Here is a 27,066-nt window from a genome sequence, read left to right as displayed (position 1 = left end):
ATTCAATTTTCTGATCCTATACATCCTAAGCTAAGCAGGAACATAAGACATTTGTATGTTGGCTTGCCTGTTAAATTTTAATTACAGTACTATTAATTTGTGTGTGTGATGTTTACTCACAGGCCAGCATGAATATCTTAACTTGGTAACTTGTCTACAACTACTGCACTAAACTTAAAACAAGCAGGTATAGTAGCTAAAATACTACAATAGGCATGCAAATGTGAAATGGCTCACAATAAAAGCAATCAATAAATGACAGATCTGAATTTGAATGTGTGTAGTCTGGCTTCAATTTGTCAATGTTCTTAAGTTCTTAGGTTTAGGCAGGAATAATTAATATAAATAACTACATATGAAACAATGTAATTAATAAATTGAGACTAAATGTATCAATGTCAAGAATATTCTCTGCCAGACTGAGCTGACCAATACAGATTTATCTCAAATGCAGTATGAATCTTAAACCAAAATACCCTTATTATGTATAATGGACATGTCTAAATTATTGAAGGGAAGCAACAAACTAGAATAAAAGTGGTAAGCACATAAACTGTTTCCACAGTACTAAGTTTTATTTTTATTAACTCACTTCAGAAATATGTGTTGTTAAATTCTAGGCACAGGGAACACTATGAATAAAACATACAAGAGAACAGATTAGGGGTTGGGATGGTGGCACAGGGTTAATAGGTTTTGCCTAGCATGCAAGGTCCTAGGTTTGATGCCCAGCACAATCAAAATGGAAAGGGAGATGGGGGAGATGGAAGAAGAGAATGAAGATGAAAAGGTAGAAAGCAGCCGCCACTCGCTGCCTCGTTTTCTCAATAAAGAACTTAGATGAAATTACTCTCCTATTTTTAGATTGCTAAGAAGTGTCACTAAACAGCACTTGAGACCAACTTGACATTTCAGCTAATGCTGATAAAATAATCCCTATTATCACCCATGTTCCTATATGTTATGCAGTTCTGTGAATACTTCAAATATCCTAACATATTTAACTGCACCACAGTGGTATGCTAAGACAAGTAAGTGTAGGGGCACTGAAAAGCTGCAGTAACTTGGTTAGGTTCAGCTAACTAGAAAGTGCTAACAGCCAGGATTTGAATGTAGTTTCAGGATCTGAATCTGAGTTCCAATCACAGTATAATCAGTTAACCCTTAAGACAACAAAATCAATGCTTCATTCCTTCATAGAAAAATGACATTGTTTTTGCATGGACTGTGCACAGTCTCCCCACAAACCTTCATTCAGCTCTAGATTACAAGGCAAACAGTGGCTATGCTGCATGGTACAGGAAATGGTAAGGGGAAGTCTATACATTCTCAGTACAGAAAAAATAATTGCCTTTTGGGTATTTTAGATCCATAGGTAGCTGAGCCCACAGATGTGGACTTATGAATAGAAAACATTAAATTATGTTTCATCATATAAACAAAAACAGCATGTGTATTTTAAATAACATGCACAGTTCATTTTAAATTTTTTGTTTACTGTATTCTAGAAACAGACTCAATAACTTGTTTTTATCCTTGAGATACTAGCAAACTTGTTAAACAATAGTGACAGATCTCTGTACTAGGACTTATACATGAACTATGACAAAGAGCAAGGATCTATCATTTAAAATACTTGCAGTGTCTAGATGCCAGAACCGTATCAGACATGTGACTGTTATATTGCAATAACCACCATGTAAAATCATATTACAATAAGAATACCTAAATACCTATAAATTAACATTAATTATCTTTTTTAAAAAAGAAATTCTAACATATAACAGTTACACCAGGAGTTGAAACACTATACAACCCAAGCATCTGGAAATAATAACTACATACCTAATTTTCCCCTGTTCTGTCAAATCTCCATCACTATGCAATATGGTTGTTAGTAATCTGAGGGTAGAAGTTCCTGATTTACTGTGATTATTTTTCATTCCAAGTAGCCATCGAACCATCATTTTAATAGCCTGAATCTATTTAAAAGACAAATTGACCAATAAGCATTGTTATGTTTAAAGAATCTCCATATCAACTTTTAAAAATAGAAAAACGAGCATGCATCTTAAGACAAAATTAATTATTCCATTCTTTATACAGGAAGATAACATAGTCTTTTAAATTAGAGTTGTTTCAACCTTCAGGAAAGTGGCAAAAAAAGAACAAAAAACAAAACAAAACCCATTTCACTAAAGATGGGTTCTTTTGTTGCTATTAACTTTAATGTTTCCCAAGTGTGCACCTCAGCTTTTAGGACCTAGAATTAGAATCATGCTAACTTTCCTAAGCAGAGAAAGTTCCCACCTGCCTACCTAAGAATTGATATGGCCTTTAGACATCGTATGATGTTGAAGATGTGAGTACTTCTGCACTTATTAGTCTTTGACATACCTCTCTATGTACTGTTTTGTGACTTACCTTAGCTTTCTAAAAAAAAAAAAGAGAGACAACAAAAACTGAGTTTGACCAGTGCGAGTACAGAGTGTCCCAAAGATGCCTTTCCTGGGTACCTGGTGAGTGCACACTCAGCCTAAATAGCCTGTCTTCTCATTCAGTGCTGTCTCTATGACACAAGACTGCTGCTTTAGACTAATGTTGAGACCCAAATGCAACAAGTATCATTCAGTAATGGAACTACAGATGCAAACAAAGAATGGCTGCTCTACAAGCATGCAGACACATCAGAATCTGAGGCTGCAGCAACACACTAACGTAATTCAAGATACGGAGCACAACCAAATACATTCAAAGAGAAAGAGGCAGAATAGACAATGTGGGAGTGAGCCCAGAAGAGTGCTAAGAAATTCTTAAAAAAAAAAAAAAAAAAGTCAACATTCAGTATATGTGCTCCTAACTTTTAAGTCTCGACAAATACATTGAGATGAAGTTGACACATATCACATGATTTTAATAAATTGATGCTCTGCATTTTAGTAACAAGTAATTCCTTATGTATAAACCCAAATTCAAGAATTATTAATTTTTTTAAATAAAAACTTTTATTAAATAACAAGGAAAAGGTAATTTTAGAATTTGGATTAGCATTTTTACTGAAGAGAAGTATATCCAGGAGAAGACACTAGTCACTCCATTAAAAGGCTAATTTCTAAGAAGCAGAAATATGGAAGGAGCTTTCAAAACTTTTCCCCTCAAACTAGGTTATATATGCTACTGCTCACAAGGCGCTGAGTTACACAATATATGAAATACTATAACACAATAAAGGCAAATTCTTGACTTTAAAAGATACCCACATCTATTACTTGATACAGTGAAGATAACAAGACAAATAAATCTATGTATGTTACTTACTTTGACCATTGTCTCAGGAGAGACTTCTTCATCTGGGACCCAAAGCTTAGTTGTTTTTTTTCCTGGAAGCTAGACAAAAGGTAGAAACATTAAAATATAAGTGTGAATTCTTATGTTCAATTAATATATACTGAATAAGAGAACAAGTGAATGACTCACCTGCCAGGTGAACTGCCCCCTCCCTAGATTCTGTTCCCCCACCAAACCCAACCTGTAGCCCTCGCCCTTGCCCTCCCATTACATTACCCCTATCTCTGCTGGGCCCTGCCCCTAACCCCAGCAGATTTCCACTGCCAAAATATAAGCAACACCAAACAGAAAAACAGAGACCCACTGCTACAACAAAGGCCAAGTTAACCACAGAAGGCCTGTTCCCAACTTGGACAGAGATTACCCACTAGATTAGAGGTCATGCTAGCTGCCAGAAATCCAGGCCACAAGGACTAGAAAACCAAAGAGGAAACATATACCAAGGAGCAAAACACCCAACCAACTAAGAAAACTCAGAAATCAATAAACATGACCTATAATCATCACAAACCCAGATGCATAAACACCATCAATACCCAGGGCAACGTGTCCCCACCAAAACCTAGCTATCCTATGACAGCTATATCTGAAAATGCTAACACAGGCAAAGCACCAGAAATGACCATAAAACCAATTTTATTAAGATGACAGTGGTCTTTAAGAGGAAATAAAAAAAAATTCCTTTAAAGAAACTGAGGAAAACACAACCAAAAACTTGGAAGAAATCAATAAATCCCTTAAAGAATGCCAAAAAAAAGAAAAGCCAAGAAAAAACAAACATGGGAAAGAAACTATTCAAGACCTGGAAACTGAAATAGAAGCAATAAAGAAAATACAAACTGAGGGAATTGTGAAAATGGAAAATATGGGTAAGCAAACAGGAACAGCAGAAGCAGGTATCACCAATAGAATACAAGCGATAAAAGAATCTCAGGCATTGAAGATACAATAGAAGAAATAAATTCATTGGTCAAAGAAAATGCTAAATTTAAAAAACTACTAGTACAAAAGATACAGGAAAACTGGAACCAAAGCTAAAAATAATAGGAATAGAAGAAAGAGAAGAATCCTAGTTCAAAAACATGGAACACAAGCTGGGCGTTGGTGGTGTAAGCCTTTAACCCCAGTACTTAGGAGGGAGAGACAGGCAGATCTCTGTGAATTCACAACCATTCTAGTCTACAAAGAAAGTTCCAGGACAGTTAGAGCTGCTACAAAATACAAAACAAAACAATAAAAACCTAGAAAATAGATTTAGCAAAATCATAGAAGAAAATGTTTCTAGAGAAGGACATGCCTATAAAGGCATAAGAAGCTTACAGAATTCCAAATAGATTGGACTAGAAAAAAAAGTTTCCATGTCACATAATAATCAAAACACTAAACATACAGAATAAAGAAAGACCATTAGAAGCTGTAAAGGAAAAAAGGCCAAGTATAATATAAAAGCAGACCTATCAGAATTATACCCTACAAGTCAGAAGGGCCTTGACAGATGTCTTACAGACTTTAAAAGACCACAGATACCAGTCTAGACTACTATACCCAGCAAAACTTTCAACCACCATAGATGGAGATAGCAAGGTATTTCATGACAAAGTCAAATTTAAACAATATCTATCCACAATTCCAGCCCTACAGAAGGTACTATAAGGAAAACATTAACCCAGGGAAATTTTAACTACACACTTACAAAAACACAGGCAATATATAATTTCACACCAGCAAAATCCAAAGAAGGGAAACACACACACTACCTCCAACAACAACAAAGTAAAGGGAATTAACAATTACTGGTCATTAATGTCCCTCAGTATAAATGGACTCAATTTCCGAATAAAAAGGCACAGGTTAATAGAATGGATATGAAAACAGGATCCATGCTTCTGCTGTATACAAGAAACACACCTTAACATCAAGGATAGACATTACCTCACAGTAATGGGTTGGAAAAAGAATTTCCAATCAAATGGACCTAAGAAGGAAGTAGCTATTCTAGTTTCTGATAAAATAGACTTCAAGCCAAAAGTAATCAAAAGAGATGGAGAAGGACATTTCAAACTCATTAAAGAAAAAAATTCACCAAGATGACATCTTAGTTCTGAACATCTATGCCTCAAAAGCAATGGACACACACATTTGCAAAAGAAACATTACTAAATGTGTTAGTCACATCAAACACCATAGATTAGCAGTGTGAGACTTCAACACTCCACTCTCACCAACGGACAGGTCATCCAGTCAGAAACTAAACAGAGAAATAATGGGTCTGGTAGACATTATAAATCAAATGGAGCTAACATACATCTACAGAACATGTCACCCAAGAAAGAATATGCATTCTTCTCAGCATCTCATGGAACCCTCTTCAAAACTGACCACATACTCAGTTGCAAAACAAGTCTCAACAGATACTAGAAAACTGAAAAAAATCCCCTGTATAAGACCATCATGGATTAAAACTGAAATTCAACAACACAAATAATAGAAAGCCTACAAGCTCATAGAAACACTCTCTACCGAATTGCCACTGGATCCAGGAAGAAATAAAGAAATTAAACATTTCCTAGAATTGAATGAAAATGAATGTACAACAAACCCAAACTTATGGGACATAATGAAAGTGATGCTGAGAGGAAAGTTCATAGCACTAATTGTCCTCATACAAAATTTGGAAAGATCTCACACTAGCAACTTAAGAGCACACCTGAAAGCTCTAGGACAACAACAACAAAAACCAAACACACCTAAGAGGTGTAGATGACAGGAAATGACCAAACTCAGGCCTAAATCAATAAAACAGAAGTAAAGAAAATACAAAGAATCAATAGAACAAAGAGTTGGTTCTTTTGAGAAAAATCAACAAGATAGACAAATCGTTATCCAAATTAACTAAAAGACAGACAATGTATGAATGAACAAAATCAGGAATGAAAGGGGGGAATATAATAAACACCAAGGAAATCCAGAGAATCATTAGGTTATACTTCCAAAACATGCACTCCACAAAATTGAAAAATTTCTCCATAGACACCACTTACTAAACTTAAAGCAAGATCAGATAAACGATTTAAATAGACCTATAATCCCCAAGGAAATAGAAGCAGTCATTAAAAGTCTCCCAACCAAAAATAAAGCCCAGGGCCAGATGGTTTTAGTGCAGAATTCTACCAGACTTCTGAAGAAGAGCAAAAAATAATTAATACTCCTCAAATTATTCCACAACATAGAAACAGGAGGAACATAGCCAAATTCATTTTATAAGGCCACAGTCACCCTAATACCCAAACCACACAAAGACTCAACAAAAAAGAATTACAGACCTTTCACTCATGAGCACTGATGCAAAAATATACAATAAAATACTCGCAAACTGAATCCAAGAACACATCATATAGACCATCTACCATGATCAAATAGGCTTCATCCCGGAGATGGAGGGATGGTTCAACATATGAAAATCTGTCAATGTAATCCACCATATAAATAAACTGAATAAAAAACCACATGATCATCTCATTAGATGCTTAAAAAGCCTTGATAAAATCCAGCACCCTTTCATAATAAAAATCTTGGAGAGATAGATAAGGGATAGAAGGGATGTACCTAAAACACAATAAAGGCAATTAAAGCAAACAAATACTGAACACCAAATTATATAGAGAGAATCATAAAGCAATTCCACTAAAATCAGGAACAAGACTCTCTCCATATCTATTCAATATAGCACTTGAATTTTTATTGTGTAAAAGACAACTGAAGAAGATCAAGGGAATGCAAATTGGGAATGAAGAAGTCTAAATGTCACTATTTGCAGATGATATGATAGTATACATAAATAACCTCAAAAATTCTACCAGGGAACTGCCACAGCTGATAAACACCTTCAGTGAAATGGCTCCAGAATAGCTAAAACAATCCTGTATAATAAAGGAACTTCTGGAGGTATCACCATCCCTGACTTCAAATTCTACTATAGAGGAGTTATAGTAATGAAAAACAGCATGATACCGGCATAAAAAGAGACAGGTTGATCAATGGATTTATCCGGAGATACAGAAGTAAATCCACATACCTATGGATACTTGATTTTTTTTTTTTTTGATTTTTCGAGACAGGGTTTCTCCGTAGTTTTTTTTGGTTCCTGTCCTGGCACTAGCTCTTGTAGACCAGGCTGGCCTCGAACTCACAGAGATCCGCCTGCCTCTGCCTCCCAAGTGCTGGGATTAAAGGCGTGCGCCACCACCGCCCGGCTGGATACTTGATTTTTGACAAGCCAGAATTATACAATGGAAAAAAAAAAAGCATCTTCAACAAATGGTGCTGGTCTAACTGGATGTTGGTAGGTAGAATAATGCAAATAGATTCGTATCTATCACCTTGCACAAAACTCAAGTTCAAGTGGATCAAAGACCTCAACATAAAAGCAGATATATTGAACCTGATAGAAGAGAAAATGGTGAACAGACTTGAACACACTAGCACAGGAGACAATTTCCTGAACAGAGTATCAATCTCACAGGTACTAAGATCGACAATTACTAAATGGGACCTCATAAAACTGAAAAGCTTCGGTAAGGCAAAGGACACCATCAAAAGGACAAAATGGCAGGATACAGAATAAAAAAAATCTTCACATAGCCCCACAACCTAAAGAGGGCTCAACTCCAAAATATATAAAGAATTCAAGAAACTAGACATCAATAAACCAAATAATCCAATTAAAAAATGAGTACAGATCTAGACAATTCTTGCCGGGCGGTGGTGGTGCAAGCCTCTAATCCCAGTACTCGGGAGGCAGAGGCAGGCAGATCTCTGGGAGTTCGAGGCCAGCCTGGTCTACAAGAGCTAGTTCTGGGACGGGCACCAAAGCTACAGAGAAACCCTGTCTCGAAAAACAAAAGCAAAAACAAAAACAAAAACAGATCTAGACAATTCTCATCAGAGGAATCTCAAATGGCTGAGAAGCAATTCAAGGAATGTTTAATATCCTTATCCATTAGGGAAATGTGAATCAAAAGGAATCTGAGATTCCATCTTACACCTGTCAGAAAGGCCAAGAAGTAAAATACAAGTAACATAGAGGATATGGGGCGAGGGGAATACTTCTCCAGTGCTGGTGGGAGCACATACTTGTACAGCCACTTTGGAAATCAATATGGTGGTTTCTCCAAAAATTGGGAATCAATCAACCTCAAAACCTAGCTATACCACTACTGGACATATACCCAAAAGATGCTTTGCTATACTACAAGGACACTTGCTCAACTATGTTCATAGCAGCTTTATTTGTAATGGTCAGAAACTAGACCACCAATATATATATATTTCCCTTAAATGAAGAAGATTTGGTATATTCACACATGGACTATTACTGAGCTGTTAAAAACAATGACATCGGGAAATCTGCTGGTAAATGGTTGGAACTAGAAAAGATTATCCTGAGTGAGGTAACCCAGACCCAGAAAGAGAAACGTGGTATGTACTCGCTTAAATGTAGATATTAGAGGTTAACCAAAGGATAACTATGCTATAATTCAGACTCAGAGAAGCTAAGTAACTAGGAGAGCTCAAGGCGGGGACACATGAATCTCACTATGATGGGAAAATAAAACAGACATTGCTGTTGGGGGCAGGGGCTGGGGTCCTGGAGGGGGAGTGTTGAACAGGAGGGATCAGATGGGGAGAGGATCGAGGGAGAAAGGACTGGGAGAGACAAATGGAATCCGAGGGTGATCCTAGCTATGACTCCTAGTCATGGGGTTACAGAGCCTGAACCAACCATCTCCTGTAACCAGTCAAGACTGCAAGTGGAGGGATTATTAGGTCACCAACCCAGCCACAAAACTTTTGGCCTCTATCTATCCTGCCTATAAGATGTCCTGGAGTAAATATGATGCAGAAATTGAGGGAGAAGCCAACCAAAAACTGATCCAGCTTGAGACTAATATCATGAGAGAGAGAGAGAGTTCATTTTGCTATACCCATAGATTGATGTCTAGCCATCAGAGAGGCTTCACCTAGCAACTTATGGAAACTGATGCAGAGACCTACAGCCAAACATTAAGTGGGGCTCAGGGAATCTTGTGGAAAAGGGGAAGGAAGAATTATAGGAGCCAGGAGTCAAGAACACCACAAGAAAATCCACTAATTAACCTGGGCTCATAGGGCTTCAAAGAGACTGACCTAGGCTCTCTGCATGTATGTTACAGTTATGTAGCTTGATCTTCTTGTGGGATCCTAACAATGGGAGCAGAGGCTGTATCTGACTTGTAGAACCCTTTGCCCCTATCTATACTCGATACACCATGGCTGGCTGATATCCACAGGAATCCTGTCCTTTTCTGACAAGAAGAAGAGGAGTGGATAGGGTAGGGGGTCTGGGAAGAGAAAAGAAGGGGAAACTTTGGTAGGGATGCAAAAACAAAAAACAAAATATTGAAAAAAAATTACTGAACAAAAATATTTTTTCCTACCTTTCTAACAATGATAGCGAATATTTAGGATTCATCTAACCCCATTTACTAAATAGGCCTGAAAGCAAAATTCTCACCAGCACCTGGCTGGAGCATTTGAATATCTTTTGTAGGTGTGGGTCAGGATAGATTTTATAACACAAAACCTACTTTGTAGACCCTTTCAAAAGATTGATGATTCAATTATTTAGGCCAGCAAGCAAAGACAAGGATAAAAATCCTAAGAAGAGTGTGTGCATTTGTGTATGTGTGGCACTCGTGTATCTAGAGGCAAGAAGTCAACTTCAAACTCTATCCTCAGAAGCTTGTTCAACTTGTTACTCGACACAAGGTCTCTCCATAGGACCTGGGGTGGTCTACCTATGTCCAAGTAGCTGGCTGTGGGATCACACCAGCTTTGTGGCTGTGAACACAAGCCCACACACCTGGTTGCTACATGAGTGTGTCAGACTCTGCTCTCCATGCTGTGTGTGCAGCAAACACTCACTGAGCTCCTCACCAGACACAAGAAATGTAGTTTTAAACAAGAGAAAAGGTATTTTAAAAGCTCTTAGCCAGACTTTGTGGCCTAAGTCTGTAATTGAGCTACTTAGGAGACTGAGACAGGAGAATGACAAGTTCAAGGCCTGCCCAGGCTATAGGAGTTTAAGACCAGTCTGGATAACTCAGTGAAACAACATGTTTCCCCCCCCCCCCAGGAAAGGAAAGGAAAGTGCTAGAGATATAGAGTAATGGTATAGTACTTTCATGACATGGGTAAGTAGGTTCAATCCCATTTGCAGAAATTAAAAAAAAAAGAAAAAGAAAATTGGGAGGGGGAGGCAGTTCAAGACCAGGTCCTAGCTGTCCTGGAACTCACTTTGTAAGCCAGACTGACCTGAAACTCACAGATCCACCTGACTCTGCTTCCCAAGTGCTGGAATTAAAGGTATGTGCCATCCCCCACCCCCCTGCTACACATACACACCACACGAAGGAGCAGCAGAAAGAATAGAATCATAGGATTCTGGAAAATAAAAAAGGTATGGTACAAAATTAACACAGCATAAGGACTTTACTTTCTAAAAGGCAGATTCAACATAAGCAAAAAAGAGAGAAAGAAAAAATATTTCTTTCAGAACAACCATAAAAGAACCCCAAGGAAAGATGCAGGTACTATGGAACGTGAATTTACAAAGGCAAGCAGTAAATTAAGATGGTGAAGAGTTGAACACAATACTGGAACAAGTGATATCTTATTTTTATCAACAAACCAGAAAATGAGGATTCAGGGCTGGTGATATGACTCCAGGGGTAAAGTCTGAATCTGATCTTTGGGACCCACATGGTAGAAGGAGAGAACCAATATGCTCCAGTTGACCTCTGATCTCCACATGCAAAACACCATGGCATGTTTGCACGAGTTTCCCTCCCCCATGTTATTACATAAATAAACGTAAACAATTTGTTTGTCAAAAAAGAAAGAAAATAGGAATTAAGTATCAACTCAGGTAAGGCCCAGGCAATGAAACAGATAACCCCAACACCCAGAAACACAAATTTCTAAATACACAGAATGAGAGAGTCAGTAAGTGCCTCAACACATGGCATTGAGACAATTAGAAAGGAGTCCTGTGGAGTTCACTCTGATGAATTTTCTAGACTAAGCATGTCAAGAAGAAACCCACAGCTCAAGAGTTTCATAAAAGAAGCAATAATCTTATCAATGCAGGTTTCTCAGCTGCAGAACGAGATGACAAAAAGCAATGCTTTAAATCTTCTGTAGCTGAGTAATTGGAACATATTTCTATTGAACAAAGGTGAACACCAAAATTCAAGACACAAGGCCCTCAAATTAGAATATAGTTTGAAATAATCAACCAAAGATAACATATGATATTCAACTTATAAAATAATCCAATCTACATCAGTAATTATAAATATGAATAGTTAAAACAGATTATAAACAGAGGACATTAAGATGGATTTAACTATGACTACAGTAGCCACACCAAAAAAAAAAAAAAAAAAGAAGGTACTGGCACAGCAGAACGAAATCTACATAGTAGAAAAGTAGGTAGGTAGCCGGGCGGTGGTGGCACATGCCTTTAATCCCAGCACTTGGGAGGCAGAGGCAGGCGGATTTCTGTGAGTTCGAGATCAGCCTGGTCTACAAGAGCTAGTTCCAGGACAGGCTCCCAAACCACAGAGAAACCCTGTCTCGGAAAAAAAAAAAGAAAAGAAAAGAAAAGTAGGTAGGTAGGTAGAAATGAAAAGCAAAACATAAATTTTATTTTGGTACTGACACAAGCAGGCCACTAGCATACATTACTTTTATTACTAGTATAAAAAAAATCTATGAATTAACTAAAACAAAAGAGACTGTTAAAAGAGTTTAAGAGCTGTAAGCCGAAGACCTGAAGGTGTACGCCTGCCTTTTAAAATCTGCGAGATTGGCCAGGCGGTGGTGGCGCACGCCTTTAATCCCAGCACTTGGGAGGCAGAGGCAGGCAGATCTCTGTGAGTTCAAGACCAGCCTGCTGGTCTACAAGAGCTAGTTCCAGGACAGGCTCCAAAGCCACAGAGAAACCCTGTCTCGGGAAAAAAAAAAAAGAAAAAAGAAAAAAAAAAAACCTGTGAGATGAAACCAAAATAAAATATTGAAATTTAGAAAAAAACCTTCACAAATAAATAAAAGTTAAGCTCTTTTAGCAAGAAATGGATATAAAGTCAAAACACAGTGCATAATTTTAAAAATATCATTAGTACCTAAGGTCTGTAAGAGTATACAGAATTCCTTTTTTAAGAGAAAACTGTGTGCTAACGAAAGACTTTTTTTAAAAAAAAAAAAAAAAAACAAGAAATCACTTTAGTCAGAAAAGTGATCTCGATGACAGGCTCAACTCTCTTGATGGATCCCTTCTTCTGAGCATCTGCCCTGCTAATTGTTACTACTTTGGTAAATTTTTTTGCCTATATACTGACTTGAAAAAAGCCATCTGGTCTACCCTTCTAATTGTTCCAATAGGAAAATTGTTAAAAATAATCTAGTTCTGTCTTGTCAGAAATTAAAATCCTTTATGTCACCATTAACCTAACAATGTGTCCTGTTTTAAGTCATATAGGATATGGGCAAAAGAAAATTGTTACATTTATCCAACTTATATTTAATAATACTGTTCACTCATGGTTTTATTGCTCAGTAATCTTTACTTTCTATTTCCTTCCTGTTCTGGGTACCCACTGTTCTGAATTTGGAGTTTGTTCCTCAGCCTAAAATAAATCACTTCATATTTATCACCTCACACTCATCTCATACCTGTCTGGCTAGCATATTTCTTTAATTTTGCTTGTTCTTGAGTCTTGCAACAATCTGTCATGTGCTCTGAGCATACATCCTTAACTCTGGGTTCACTGCTGTACCACTTCTCAGTTACTACTGACATTTCCTACCAGCATTCGTTATCAGATGGCTCAGCCTCTGCCCACCTAATAGATACAAAATTATATTCTTAATTTGCTTTTCCTTTGTCACTAGTTAAGTTTCTTTGGTTAATTAGCACTTATGTTGCCTTCTTTCTTCAATTACTTACAGTGTCCTTTACATGTTAGGCAATCTTTGCTGGATACATGCATGTTGTAGATAGTCATAAGGTCTCATTTACAGTGTATATTTTCAACCTTTTTATGTTGTACTTTGAATAAGTTTTAAATTTATCATTTTTCTTATTATTTTCACATCCTGTGTAAGTAACTTACTCTGCTTTAATGTCATAAAATGGTCTCCATGTTGTGAGCTTTAAGCTTGCCTTTTGTCATTAAAAGTTTTAGTCCATCTAGATTGGTTTTTGGTTTTGTGTCACAGAGAAGCCCTCTCGCCTTTTGTCGTTCTCATTGGGATTATCAGATATTCCTTCACAATTTATTGAGCGTTCTTACTTTCTGCTTGTCATCCCTTTTCTTTGTTTATCTATAAGATGTCTTTTGGCCCGGTGGTGGTGGCGCACACCTTTAATCCCAGCACTCTGGGAGGCAGAGGCAGGTGGATCTCCGTGAGTTCGAGGCCAGCTTGGTCTATAAGAGCTAGTTCCAGGACAGGCACCAAAGCTACAGAGAAACCCTGTCTCGAAAAAACAAAAAAACAAAAAAAAAAACAAAAACAAAAAAAAGGAAGGGGGGGAGAGGAGGACACTGAGAGGTCCACTAATCCTGTCATCATGTCACAGGGCTTAAGGGGTAAAACTAGGAATCATGGGCTCAGTATCTGAGAGTTTTAGGGAGCTCCCAAATAAATACACCCTAGACACAAAGAAAAGACAGTATCTTACCAATAACTGAAGCCAAGGATAGGTAAAGCTCAATAGTGCTAGCAACACACGAGCTCCTGGGTTAGATCCCCAGCACCAGAAAAAAAAAACCATTGATCAAAAATGCCTGAAGTCCAGTTTCCAGTTGGACCAAAATGATTTGACAAGAGCTAATTATTTGCCAGAAGTGAGACCAAATCCACATTGCTGAATATGAATTTGAGGCTCTCAAATTATCTCTACTTCTTATATTAAGAAGTAAATTAGGCTAGGATGTAGCTCAGTGGCAAAGTACTTGCCCCACAAGATCCTAGGTTCAATCTTTAGTATACCCCTCCACCGTTATCAAAAGAGTTGTCAAGTATAGTGATCTACAATTTTATTCCAGTACTCAAGAGCACAAACAAGCAGATCTCTGTGATTTCAAGCCTGAACTTGTCCACATGGCCAGTTAAAGCCACCCAGGGCCACATAGTAGATCCTATCTGTCTTCTCCCCAAAAATCTACCACTTAATCAAAACTCCATGTCCTTATATAATTTAATACAATTGGGTGTTATTTTACAACTCTCCAAGGGTCTATTTCAGATCAAATGCCCATGTTCAAACAAAAATGTGCCAATATTACTTTATTTCTGATGAAAATCTTAAATGAAAGCAACCAAGTAGAGGTGTTGTTATGTATTCCACCTCTCTTTAATAGAAACTACACATAGAACACTATGGAGATAACAAATCTAAAACCTAACTCACCCGGTCATTCATGAGTAGGTCCTTCACAATAAAAGTTGCTACCAAAGACTTCAGAGGAGCAGCAAACTGATCAGGAGCGAGAAGCGCAATATGACCAATAGTGACCAGTGGTGTTATGAGGTGTTCCAGGTTGCTGGGATCTAGGCTTTTATGCAGAGGCTGGAAATAAAGGATAGAAAACATATTCACGTGTCTATAAACTGCTTCTGTATTTCACCTTTGAATCATGAACACTACAGAAGTTTTAGATCCTATGTAAGTAGCAACTCAACTGATGTTTAGAAGACATTAAGTTTAAACAGTTTCAGTCCTGTTCAACTCACATTTTAGCAATAGGTAAAAAAGCATTTCAGCATCAATCGTATTTTATAGCATATATCTTATGACCATGTATATGAATGCCAAAGACTGCTAGGGCTAATCAATATCCACTCTGCTCCTCCTTCCAAAGCATAAAGAAGATCTCATGTTGCAGTTTCTTCTGCGGTTGAAGGAGGCTATGGTCAAAGAAGTGGGAATGAAAATGAAGTAGGCCACACTTGCCCACACTGAGGCAGAATAAGCACTGTGTCTTCTCCATGAGTACACACTACTTACTTGACATAGGTCCGGCAGGCAGGACTCCAGTAGGAACACAATGAAAGAATATGTGCCGCCTCTAAGCTTCTGAACACCGAAACTGAATTTTCAGTAGTGAAACAAAATTTTCTTATGTATAGTTAACTGAATTTTGGGTGTTTTGAAAATCATAACATCAAATACTAAATTCTATAGCATATGATGTAAAACCAAACCATTAGTATCTTATTACAATAAAAGAATGTCACATTCACTTAGAATGATAACCGAAGAGTGTTGTTAAACCTTAGAAACAGGAAAATCAGAAGAGATAATGATGGTATATGTAATTTAGTATCTCTTTAAGTGTTAAGGAGGAACACACACAAAATGTGTGTTTGTTACATTTTTACTTGTGTATGAATAAAATATCTCTGGAAAAGTAATTAGTGACAACATATAGTATCTGCGGAAAGAAAAGCTGGCTATAATAGAAATAGAGTACTTATCAGAACACCAATGCTTCATTTTAATGAAAATATGAGGGCTTACTGGCTCAGTGGGTAAAGTGCTTAACGCATACGCGTCAACAACTGAATATGGACCATCAACACTACATAAATGAAAAGGCTGAGAACATCTGTGATTCCAACGCTGTAAGGTCAGACAGGAGCAGCCCTGAGGTTATGTGGAAAGCTAGTCTAGCTGAATGAATGATTCAATGAGAGACCCTATTTCAAAAGTCATGGTGCAAAGCAATTGAGGATGACATGCAGTATTGACCTCTGATCTCTACAAGCATGGTGCACATATATGCACACACATAAACACACAGGAACACATACACAAAAGGCAAATGAGGGTTCTATGTTCTAACACTGTAGATCAACTATTACAAACTTGACAAGCAATATAAACTATGATTTTCCAACACACAAGGGCAATATGAGGTTTCAGCAAGACGAACAAGAACATTTGATAACTTGACCTTTTGCTATTCCTGGTCATTTCCCTCAATCCTTCCACTGTGTCCATACCTAAGTATCACTCTGCTGGTCACACTATAAACAAAACATGGTTGCATAAATATGCTTTTAATTATTTTATTACTGCTAGTTGATAATTTTCCACAATACATCAATGATATTATTTTTGAAAAAAGGAAAACTATTGGCCAGATCACGGAGTACTGGCAACTGCAAAAAGACTAGTGACCACTAGGAAATATTTCTCAGAAAGCCAGCAAACCTTTCATTATAAGAGTAACACAGTGAGAATCTTTACAAAGCCAAGTTATATCAGTATTATTCTCAGAGTGACCATCATTAAAGGAAAAGAAAGATTAATCAATAAAAACAAAATTTTCCTAGAATCAACTCTAGTTAATGAAGTTATCTTTATAAATAAAAACAGCCATCCCCAATAGAATCAACTCTAGTTAATGAAGTTATCTTTATAAATAAAAACAGCCATCCCCAAATGTATACATATGAAGGTAAGTTACTTGCCACAGAAATCAAGCTGTTATTTGGGAGATGTAGAACATAATCTATTCAGTTATTTTAACATGAGACATGAAAATATGATAAAATAACCATAAAAGTTTGTACCTCATAGATAAAATGTCAAAATATTTATGGTAGAAGGTTCAGTATGCTCTGACTTCCATTCAAAGCTCCAGACATAAAATTATGAATCATTTCTTACAGACTTTTCTGCTAGCTTCTGTTTTAATAATAATGTTAAAGACTATTTGCATAGTTGGCTGCAACAGAACACCTTCTCAAGGTAAAAGTTAATTAACATGTAGAGAAAATAGTATAAAACATTAAAATACACCTCATGTTAGTATGGTTAGCTCAGTCATTAAATCTAAACTTGTTTACTTTACCAATTAGGATCAATTTACATTTAGAATCCAAACTATTAAACTTATAAACTCACAGAGTAAGCTCATTACTACAGCCATTGACTATGATGATAAAAAAAAAACACTCAATGAAAACTCCAAACACCAATTCATACAGCAGAATCAAAAAGTATCATGCAGTATTTGACTTCTGAACCTAAAGTAGCCTTAAACCTATGGAAAAGCAGTTTTCCTATCTTAAATACTGCTGATGTTGGCTTTACTAATCCAAATGCTAATAATACACAATATAAAACAACTCTAATTGAGAATATTCTACAAAATCGGCATTTATATGAATTAAAATTTTTTTCATTACCTCAAATATCTGTGCAAACTGGGTCTCTTTACTAGAAAATATGGCATGAATACAATGGATGGCATATTTGGCCTGGCGAGGTGGTCCTTTTTTGGATTTGTGATGCAATACAGGAAGCAAGGCTCTAAAAAAAACAGGAAAGAAAAGCAGCAATTTTTTTTTAAAAAAAAAAAGATAATTTATGTTTATTCCCACAGATTAGTACTACATCAACCAAGGTCAAAAAAGCTTCTGTGTGTAAAGGGAACAGTTAATTTAGAAATTCGTAATTTGTCAAACAAGGGACTGTTGAATGCTTAGTCTTAAACAGGACATCTAGATCATCCGCTCCAAGGCTCAGTGAACACTGTAGGAGGGAGCAAAGGGGATAGAAGGAGTCTGTCAAATACTGTTTTGTAGACATGACCTGTCTGTTGCATCCATGAAACCACAGCAGGTAGGTAGGGGTGGTTACCTGCATAAGACTGAGTCTATCAACATTCTATGGGGTGGCAGGAAAGGACAACAACCCTCAGTAGGTCTTCCCCCTCCCCAAGTAGTCATAGGCAGTTAGTAAATAGTTGACAAGGATGTAAATGGTGTAGCCATTGATAAGTTGTCCTTGCTCAAGTAAACAACACAACCCGTATTCACTTCAGGAAAGATGGACCAGACACTGACAAGCTAAAACGTAGCTAGTGGCTGGAGCACTGCACTTAGGAAATACATCCAAGCTAGAATATCAGTTACCGTTATGTTTATCAACTCCAGCCTTGATTAGGATAATCTGCTCAGCCCACAGACTACAAACTAAGTGTGACCAGCAGAAGACCATAACTATAAAGTGACTACAGTGAAGATGGTTCTTGTGGACACCCCATAATTGAAGAAGCCATTCAAACATATTTTGGGATTTCCCCCCTCTGTATTTCTTATTTTTAATATACTTTTTAGTGTTAACTTACTTCAAATTTAAAAAGGCTATTTTTAGACTTTATATTTTTCTCTCTTTAACATTTATCTACATGTTTATAGTTTTTCACTGTTAGTAATGTCTTCTCCCTTTTTTTCACCTGTATTCCCGTACTATTTGACTTGATTTTATTATTCTTAAAAATAAAATTTTAGACTATTTTTTACTTTCTATTTCCTTCCTTAGACTTAACATGCATAGTATTTTTCATTACTGAGCAATCTTCTTTCCTTTGTTCTGCTTATTAATCTCTTGTTCCTTCCTCTTCACCTTCACAACATTACTTTCCACTTTCCTTTTTTGATCATGTCATTCCTATCCAATTTTATGTTTATTTCTTAAAAAACAAGCAACACACACACACAAATAGAAACTAAAATACATAAGCAAAAGATAAATTAAGACAAAAATGCCCAAATAAAGCAAAATGAGAAGAAAGTCTACAAAAATGCCAATGAGTTCCTTCTGCCCCCGTTTCCTGGCTGCTTCCTTAATCCACTCGATTGCTAATCTACATCTGCTTAAATGATTTAGCCCCATTGCACATTTTATATCATTTGTGCCATTTTCAGTTTATGTCATTGATGATCTATTAGTGGCAGTTAATTATTTTACATCTTTCTGTATCTTGTTTAATTTGATGTAGCTGCTAAAATAGCAGTTTGCTTTGTCTTCTCTGAGGAGCGTTAGGAAATGAGCGTCAGGGAACAAGCTGTTCACTAAGTAGATCCCCAGGTTACAAGAGAACCAAAATAACAAGTCAATCACAACTCAGAAACACAGGAAACATAAAAAAGACAAGTCCTCAAAAAGATCATAAGCCCTTCACTGAACTCAAGGATACTAAAACGGGTAAAGTGCTGGATGAAAAAGTCCAAAGTTTATTTGTAGAAATGATCAGTGATTTTAAAGAGGATATAAGATGATAAATGAAGTTAGTCGGGGGGGGGGGGGGGATATGGAAAAGAAAAGTCAGCAGCACAGTGAGAAAGCCAGCAAAATGGGTAAGAATGCCAGTGATACGGAAGAGAAAGTCAAAAAGGGAACTAGAATTTTGGGCAGGAGAGAGAAGTTTAGAAATGAAGGAAATGAAAAGTTAAGGAATCAGATAAAAAAAATGCAACAGAAACATCAACCACTAGACTAGATCAAAAAGACCAAAGAACAGACGAGACTGTAACAAGGCCAGGAAATACTGCAGATATTAAAAGGAAAACAAGTAAATAAATGATCCTGACAACAAGTTCCGAGAACACTCAGATATGATCAAGATGCCAAGGTAAGGATCCATGCAGAAGTCAGTAAAAAGGCAGAGAGAGTCTATTCAATAAAATCTTAGACTATTTCCCAAACCTAACAAAATGGGCATCCAAGGACAAGAGGGATTTAAAACCCCAAATAGACATGACCAGAGAAGAACTTCTCCAGAACACATCACAATCATCAAGACAAAGAAAGGGTAAAACAAAGTTAATACATTTAAAGCTATAGGAGGAAACATCAACCCACAAATACAAACACACAGGAATTCTAACAGACCACCCCACAAAAATTGCTTAAGGCCAGAGGAGCAGATTCATGTATTTTACTACCAATCAGGTTCCTAGATCCAGCAAAGGTATCTTTCAAATTTGATCAGGAGATAAGGACATTCCAAAACAAACTTGAACTAAAGCAACACCTTATCACCAACCCAGCTGTAGTGCTGCTGTTTTCACAGAACTGAAACCTTTCTTCCTTATAAGATCAAGATCCTAATGAAACCCATCAGGCTCAGTGAGGTCAGATTTACACTCCTGAGAGGCCTCCCCAGGGCTGCAAATGCAGGAAACATTATGGGGAATCTCCCCAGTGGCACTACACAACGGAGGGCAGGAAGCTCCAGGCATACTTTATCAGCGGTCTCTCATGATGGCTTTGGCGATGTAACTGCCTTTGAATCACTGGAGCTCCTATAAATAACCTCTCACCCACAACCCTATAGATAACCCAATAAACACAATGGTTCACCAAGTTAAAGTTGGGTAGATTTTTTCTGTCTGTCATTGATAATTCTACCTGAAGTAAATAGACAAACATTCACGTGTCTCAAGAAAAACTCACACAATAATACTGCAAAAAACCCAAGAGGAACACCATGCACAGAGAAAAAACAGCCCCAGTCAAGACAGCAAAGGAAATCAAATCAATTTCATGTGAGGAAAAGATGAAGAGAGAAGACCTGGGAAGAAATCTATTATGTTCAACAATATGAGCCCTCAACACACTAATATTACTGTAGGGAAGAAATAAAAGAATGAATTAATCCAACCAACTAGAAAAATAATGTAAAAAGTTCAGAAATTAGCAAACCTTTCTCACTAACCAAATGCAAATGTTGTTAACTCTGCAATTAAGAGACAGACTAGCAGAGTGGACAATAAAACAAGACCCAGCTAACTGCTGTATCAAAGAAACATACTTCAATGGAACACATTCGCAGACTCAAGAGTGAACGTAAGTTAATCAGACTGGCATCACTATTCAGAAAAGTAATAAAGCAAACTTGAAGCGAAACGTAGTCATGAGAGAATGTTTCAAAAGATAAACACAGTCCCTAAATTTTAATGAAGGTGAGAAAAGCATACATACATTGAGAAAGATCAGCCTCAATTGGTACAGGAAAAACTGAATCTCCTCAGCATGCTGAAAAATCTCACTCTGAACAAATTTGGATTAAAGATCTTAATAGCAAGATTCGGAAAATTCTAAAGGGAAGCTTCAGGATACAGGCATAGGCTGGAACAATCAATAGCTCAGAAAATAATCCCAAGAATCAAGAAATGGGATTGTAAAAAAAAAAAAAAAAAAGAAATGGGATTGTATAAAATCCAAAACCTAATGTCCAACAAGGGAAACAACAGCAATTGTATACAGAACGGGAAAAATACCAGCTGCGTATCTGACGGGAAATTGGTATCTAGAATTTATAAAGTATCCCAAAACTTAAAATTCCAAATAAACAAACATCCCCATCTCCCAAATGAATCAATGATGGACAAATTAATTGAATAGACATTTACCAAACTAAGAAAAAAAATGCTTGTACTCAACCTACTTAGCCACCAGAAAAATGCAAAGTAAAACTACACTATGGTCTGAAAAAAAATGGCCTCCAAAGGGAATAGCACTATTAGGAGGTGTGGCCTTGCTGGTGTAGGTATGGTTTTGTTGGAAGAAGTATGTCAATGTGGGGCAGGCTTTAAGCCAAGTCCAGTGAGAAAGACCCTTCCTGTTCCCAACGAATCAAGATGTAGGACTCTGAGCTGCTTCTCCAGCACCATGTTGGCTTGTACACCACCATGTCACACATGATGATAAAGAGCTTAACCTCTAAAATGTAAGCCAGCACCATTTAAATGTATTTCCTTTATAGGAGACACTGTAGTCATGGTGTCTCTTCACTGCAATAGAACCCTAACTAAGACACACCAAGATTCTGGCTCATTAAGAAATAAGAGCTATTTAGGATATCTGATAAATGGAACCTTACACATGGCTGGTGGCAATGTGAACTGGAAGGGTTCAGTAAGGAAATCAGTACGCAGTTTTCTCACAAAACTAAAACTAGAACTACCAAGTGATCCTGTTGTACCTCTCCTGGGTATATAGCAGAAGCAATCTTAAGTATGCTATAAACGTATCTACAAATTCATGTTACTGCTACACTACTCACAATAGCCAAGATGGTCAACAAGAGTTCAGAGGGGAAAAAATGATTTTATGTTATGGAATGGGCAAATATAAGCAAGGTAAAAGGATAGGAGACACAAATATGTCATAAATATATGTGTATGTTTGTATGTGTGTTGTATGATGAGAACCATTATTTGCACGCTAACTAAAAGAGTCAGGAAGAAAAAGAAATAAGAAAATAGAAACTATGCCCAAAGGGATTTAGTTCCATGGATAATAGAATCAAGTCTAAATTCAAATCACGCATTTGCTACTTGCTAGCTATGACCTACAACTATTTGCCTGTCTGGATATCAGATTCCTCACTTAGATAAATAACCACATTCTGTTGAATAGCAGTCAGTTTAACTGAGATAGACTACCAGGTGAATATACAACATATGATATATAGTTACATACAGCCCATATGAAAAGTCACTCTTCTCTATGATCTGATTTGTCTAGCAAGAACATCATCCCATAGAGAAACATACATCATGAACTCAAGTTAGCAAGACAGTTCCAAACACCAGTGCTGCTTACTCTTATCAAAGAGACTACCGTTATACAATTCTGGTAGTCTTTTTGCTTTTAGATTTATTTTATGTGTATGACTGTTTGCATGTTTGTATGTATAACATGTGCATGCCTAGTGCCCATGGAGAGGGTGTCAGACTTCCTGAAACTAGAGTTACAGATGGCTGTGAACCAACATGTGGGTGTTAGGAACCAAACTCAGGTCCTCTACAAGAACAGCCAATGCTCTTACCACTGCCTCATTCCTGTCTTGCCAGCCCCCAATTTGGGTAGGTTTGGATTACCACTGAAATAATACCTTTTTCTATTTACTAATGATTTCTTCATTTCACTTCAGTTCACATGACCAGAACAGAAGAGCAAAAGTTACACATTCCTCTAAAAGTTAGCTTAATGTGGACTGAGGAAAAAAAAACCAGAGACAATTCTTAAGAAGCAACCAACCCTGACCACAGTTCCCTGGAAGGGCAGTTCTCGGCCAGACGTGAAACCAAATCACCTGCAACATAAGGACCATATGTGGGATAGTCTCTCCAGAAACTGGGAAGAAAGTTGGACAAGAAGCAAGTGATGACAGAAAGAATGAAGATAGATACTATTGGGAGATTATAGAATCTTGAACACTGCTAGCACCTTATAGAAATTCTCTACAGCCTATCAACTTCCAATTGTTGGAAATACTAGAGCACTGAAACACTAAACCACCATTAAGATGAGTATTCCATGTTCTCCTCCTTGCCCGTACGAAGTGCTCTGTCATAAGAGTGATGGAGTACCCTTAGTCAAAGAGAACACTGGCCAGCAAGATTACTTGGTGGATTAAAAGCACTTAGAGTTCACAAGAGATGATCTAAGTTCATTTCTTGTGGATCCCACAAGGAAGAAGACAACTGACTCTCCTGAGACTTGTCCTTTGACCTGCCCATGTGTCAGGCACAGGTGAGTTTGCAAGGTGTATACACACATACAGATACACACATACAGACACACACAGACACACACACACACAGACACACACACATGCACGCACGCACGTATAAATTAGCCCCTCTGAAATATCTTATTGTGCCTTAGACCCATGTGAACTATCCATACTGTGCTATTGTATACCAGAAACACTACTTTATCAAATGGTTTTTAAGTCTTTAAGCAACACTGAAGCATTATAAAGATGTACCATGCTTGTCTTCTATCTTACAAATCTAAAATATCAATCAATGCTTTTTCACAAGAAAGAAGTCTATCTGGCTAGTAATGGCACACGCATTTAATCCCAGCACTTGGGAGGCAGGTGGATCTCTATGTGTTCAAGGCGAGCCTGGTCTACAGATTGAGTTCCAGGACAGGCTCCAAAGCTACAGAGAAACCCTGTCTCAAAACTCCGAGCCCCCCCCCCCCACACACACTCACAAAAGAAAGAAGTTATAGCATAATATAATTAGCATACAACTTTCCTCTAAACTCAATTACTACAGAACTCAAGAAACAGTATATCCAAAGTATATATTAGAAAAAGCTCAACTCACGATCTGATGTGTGGGAAATCCTCTTCAATTTTGCTCCCTGTATTTTTGAAAATTTGCAGGGCAGCTTCTGCCACCTTTTCATCATCCATTTTCAAACAAGCCAGAAGGGATTCAAATGTTTCAGCAGAATGAAATGAGATGGGATGTGTAAAAGAAAGTACCTACAAAGGGTTTATAAACATTATCTGCAAAAATCTTCTCATGTTTTTAGTATATACCTAAACTACACATTAGAAATCATACTAATCAACAATCAATTCAAGACTAACTAGGTTATGTTCCTATACGTAATATCAATATATTTCTAGTCAATTTGGACTTTTACTGATCCTTATTTTTTTCAGGGGAAGGGCATGAGGGTAGGAAAAAAGGAGATTTAAGAAATACAATAAAGCATCACTCTTTTTTTCTAAATAACCATTAGAAGAAACTAGGTAAGAATTTTTTTTAAGTAAATTAGGAAATGTGTACTTACCCGATCAAAAAATGCACTGTAAGTACAATAACCAAATCAACATTGCAAAAGTAGTAGAGAAAATAATCAAACAAAAAGATAAAGCAACAAGATCAGCATTTACAAGAACCTTGACCCAGATTGTAACAGACTTTAAAGAAGGCAACAGCATGTAGCTCGACTGGGGAGTGCATGCCTGGCAGGAACACAGGCCTGGGTTTGATCCCCACACTGCACAGAACCAAAACTGGTGATGCTTGTCTGTCATCAGGGAGGCATATATGAGGATAAGACAGCAAACCTCAACTATCTGCAACAAAAGGCCATCCTAGGTTACATGAGACCTTGTCCCCAAAACAAAAACTAACAAACAAAAACCTGCAATTGAGCTGGGCCTACTGCTGCAGATATTTGATCTCAGCATTCAGGAGGCAGGGAGATCTATGAGTTTAAAGCCAGCCAGGTCTGCACAGTAAGACCTTTCTAAAAACAAACAAAACCAGGCAATAGATAAGCAATAATCCTGAGAAAACCATGTATCTAGTACAAGAAAATCATATCAAACACCCCTTCATAAATCCGTTCAAAATAATTTAATTGTGCTTAAATTAAAATAAAATAAAAAAACTTTGGACATCAGTGGGGGGGTGCACATATATGGGAGCATCTGTCTGTGAGTCTGTGGTGGTCACTTGGGCTATCTTTTCCTATCACTCTCCACCTCTGTTTCTCCAAATGGGGTCTCCCACTGAATCTGGAGCTCACAATTTCAGCAGGTGGAGACTCTTACACACTGAATTGAAGACACATGCCCACCAGCCTGTGGATCCACACTCAGGTCCTCCTGCTTACAGGGCAAGCATTTCATCCATCTTAGTCCCATTATAGGGTTAAAAATGTAGAATAATGGAATTCAAATACAGAATGTAAAAATACTAAATAACAAAAATACTATAGAGTGTCATATTTTAAAGATTTAAAAATAATCAAACTAAACAATGTTATTTAGAGATATATACAAAGATGCAAATAAGCAAGCTAAAACTTTAATAAAATAAATAGAAATTTCAGGGAAATATATGACAGATTTGATTGTAGGAATAAAAATCACTCAGGAAACTAATATAGCATTTTGAATACTTAATGTAATTTGAGTAAACATAGTTTATGGTTTCATATGGCTTAAATATAAAATGTAGTAACTGGCCTGTGAAGGCTATAACTCTACTGTGATGCTGATTGCTGGCTGCCATAAGATAAGCAGCTGTAATCTACTCCGTATCCCTCTATTATATTTCTACCCACCATAGGCCTAGAAACAAGAAAGACAAGTGACCATGGAGTGAAATCTCTGACTCTATGAGTATGTTAAGTCCTTAGTCCTTTCATTTGGTTTTCTCGAGAATTTTTTTAACAGTGATAAAAGGCTGGCGAAAACAGAAAATAAGCACTGAAAACTGGCACCATTACTATGACCACATCTAATCAGGAGGTTCAGAAACCTTCAAAGCTAATTTATGGGAAGAATTGAAAAAGTTTGAGAAAAATTGGCTAGAAAAAGGCTAGAATGCTTTACCTGGAATTTAATGAGAGACTCCAGTGGGAGCTTGAAAGAACAGATGCTGACAGTAACTGTAAGGACTATAGGTCTGACCAAGGGTTCTACTGGCAACTTGTCTGGGCTTTTTGGTGCCCCAAGAATGTGAGTTATATTTAAAAGTGGTGGTAGGAAAAATGTAGAGATAATTTGGTATTTGAAATTTAGCATGAGATTACTGACTGCTTTTAGTCATCTTTATAGCAAAAACAAGGCACAAAAAGACAAAGGATGTAAAAAAATCTGCAGTTTATAAATCTATAACAACAGGTGTGCTGAAGATGTGGTAACTGAAGAGATGGTAAAAAGAAGCCAAATATGTTGTATCAGAGCAACAGAAAAGTTGCCTTGAGGGATAACCAGATCCCCAGCCCAGACTTAAGAACATGCACTTGCAGTCTTGCTGGGCGATGGTGGCGCACGCCTTTAATCCCAGCACTCGGGAGGCAGAGGCAGGCGGATCTCTGTGAGTTCGAGACCAGCCTGGTCTACAGAGCTAGTTCCAGGACAGGCTCCAAAGCCACAGAGAAACCCTGTCTCGAAAAACAAAAACAAAAAAAAAAAAAACATGCACTTGAAAGGCTTTAGCAATAGAATTCTAACATGCCCTGCTCATATAAGTAGTAGTTTCCCCAGA

The 27,066-nt window shown here is 37.2% G+C and overlaps 1 protein-coding gene across 5 annotated transcripts in view; it reads right to left on the bottom strand.

Moving 5' to 3' along the window:
* Nucleotides 1–27,066, bottom strand: part of Pds5b (PDS5 cohesin associated factor B) — a 156,415-nt gene that overhangs the window by 24,650 nt on the left and 104,699 nt on the right. For all 5 annotated transcript variants that reach the window (XM_013355184.2, XM_013355185.2, XM_013355188.2 and 2 more), the window contains 5 exons: nucleotides 24,379–24,539; nucleotides 17,650–17,773; nucleotides 14,864–15,022; nucleotides 3,319–3,387; nucleotides 1,846–1,982 (listed from right to left, as the gene is read on the bottom strand). In XM_013355184.2, the coding sequence (XP_013210638.1) occupies nucleotides 1,846–1,982; nucleotides 3,319–3,387; nucleotides 14,864–15,022; nucleotides 17,650–17,773; nucleotides 24,379–24,539 (650 nt within the window). The remainder of the gene's footprint in view (nucleotides 1–1,845; nucleotides 1,983–3,318; nucleotides 3,388–14,863; nucleotides 15,023–17,649; nucleotides 17,774–24,378; nucleotides 24,540–27,066) is intronic.

Source organism: Microtus ochrogaster, unplaced genomic scaffold, assembly GCF_000317375.1.
Source record: "Microtus ochrogaster isolate Prairie Vole_2 unplaced genomic scaffold, MicOch1.0 UNK102, whole genome shotgun sequence".
Taxonomy (NCBI): domain Eukaryota; kingdom Metazoa; phylum Chordata; class Mammalia; order Rodentia; family Cricetidae; genus Microtus; species Microtus ochrogaster.
This window is presented reverse-complemented; position numbering and strand designations above follow the sequence as displayed.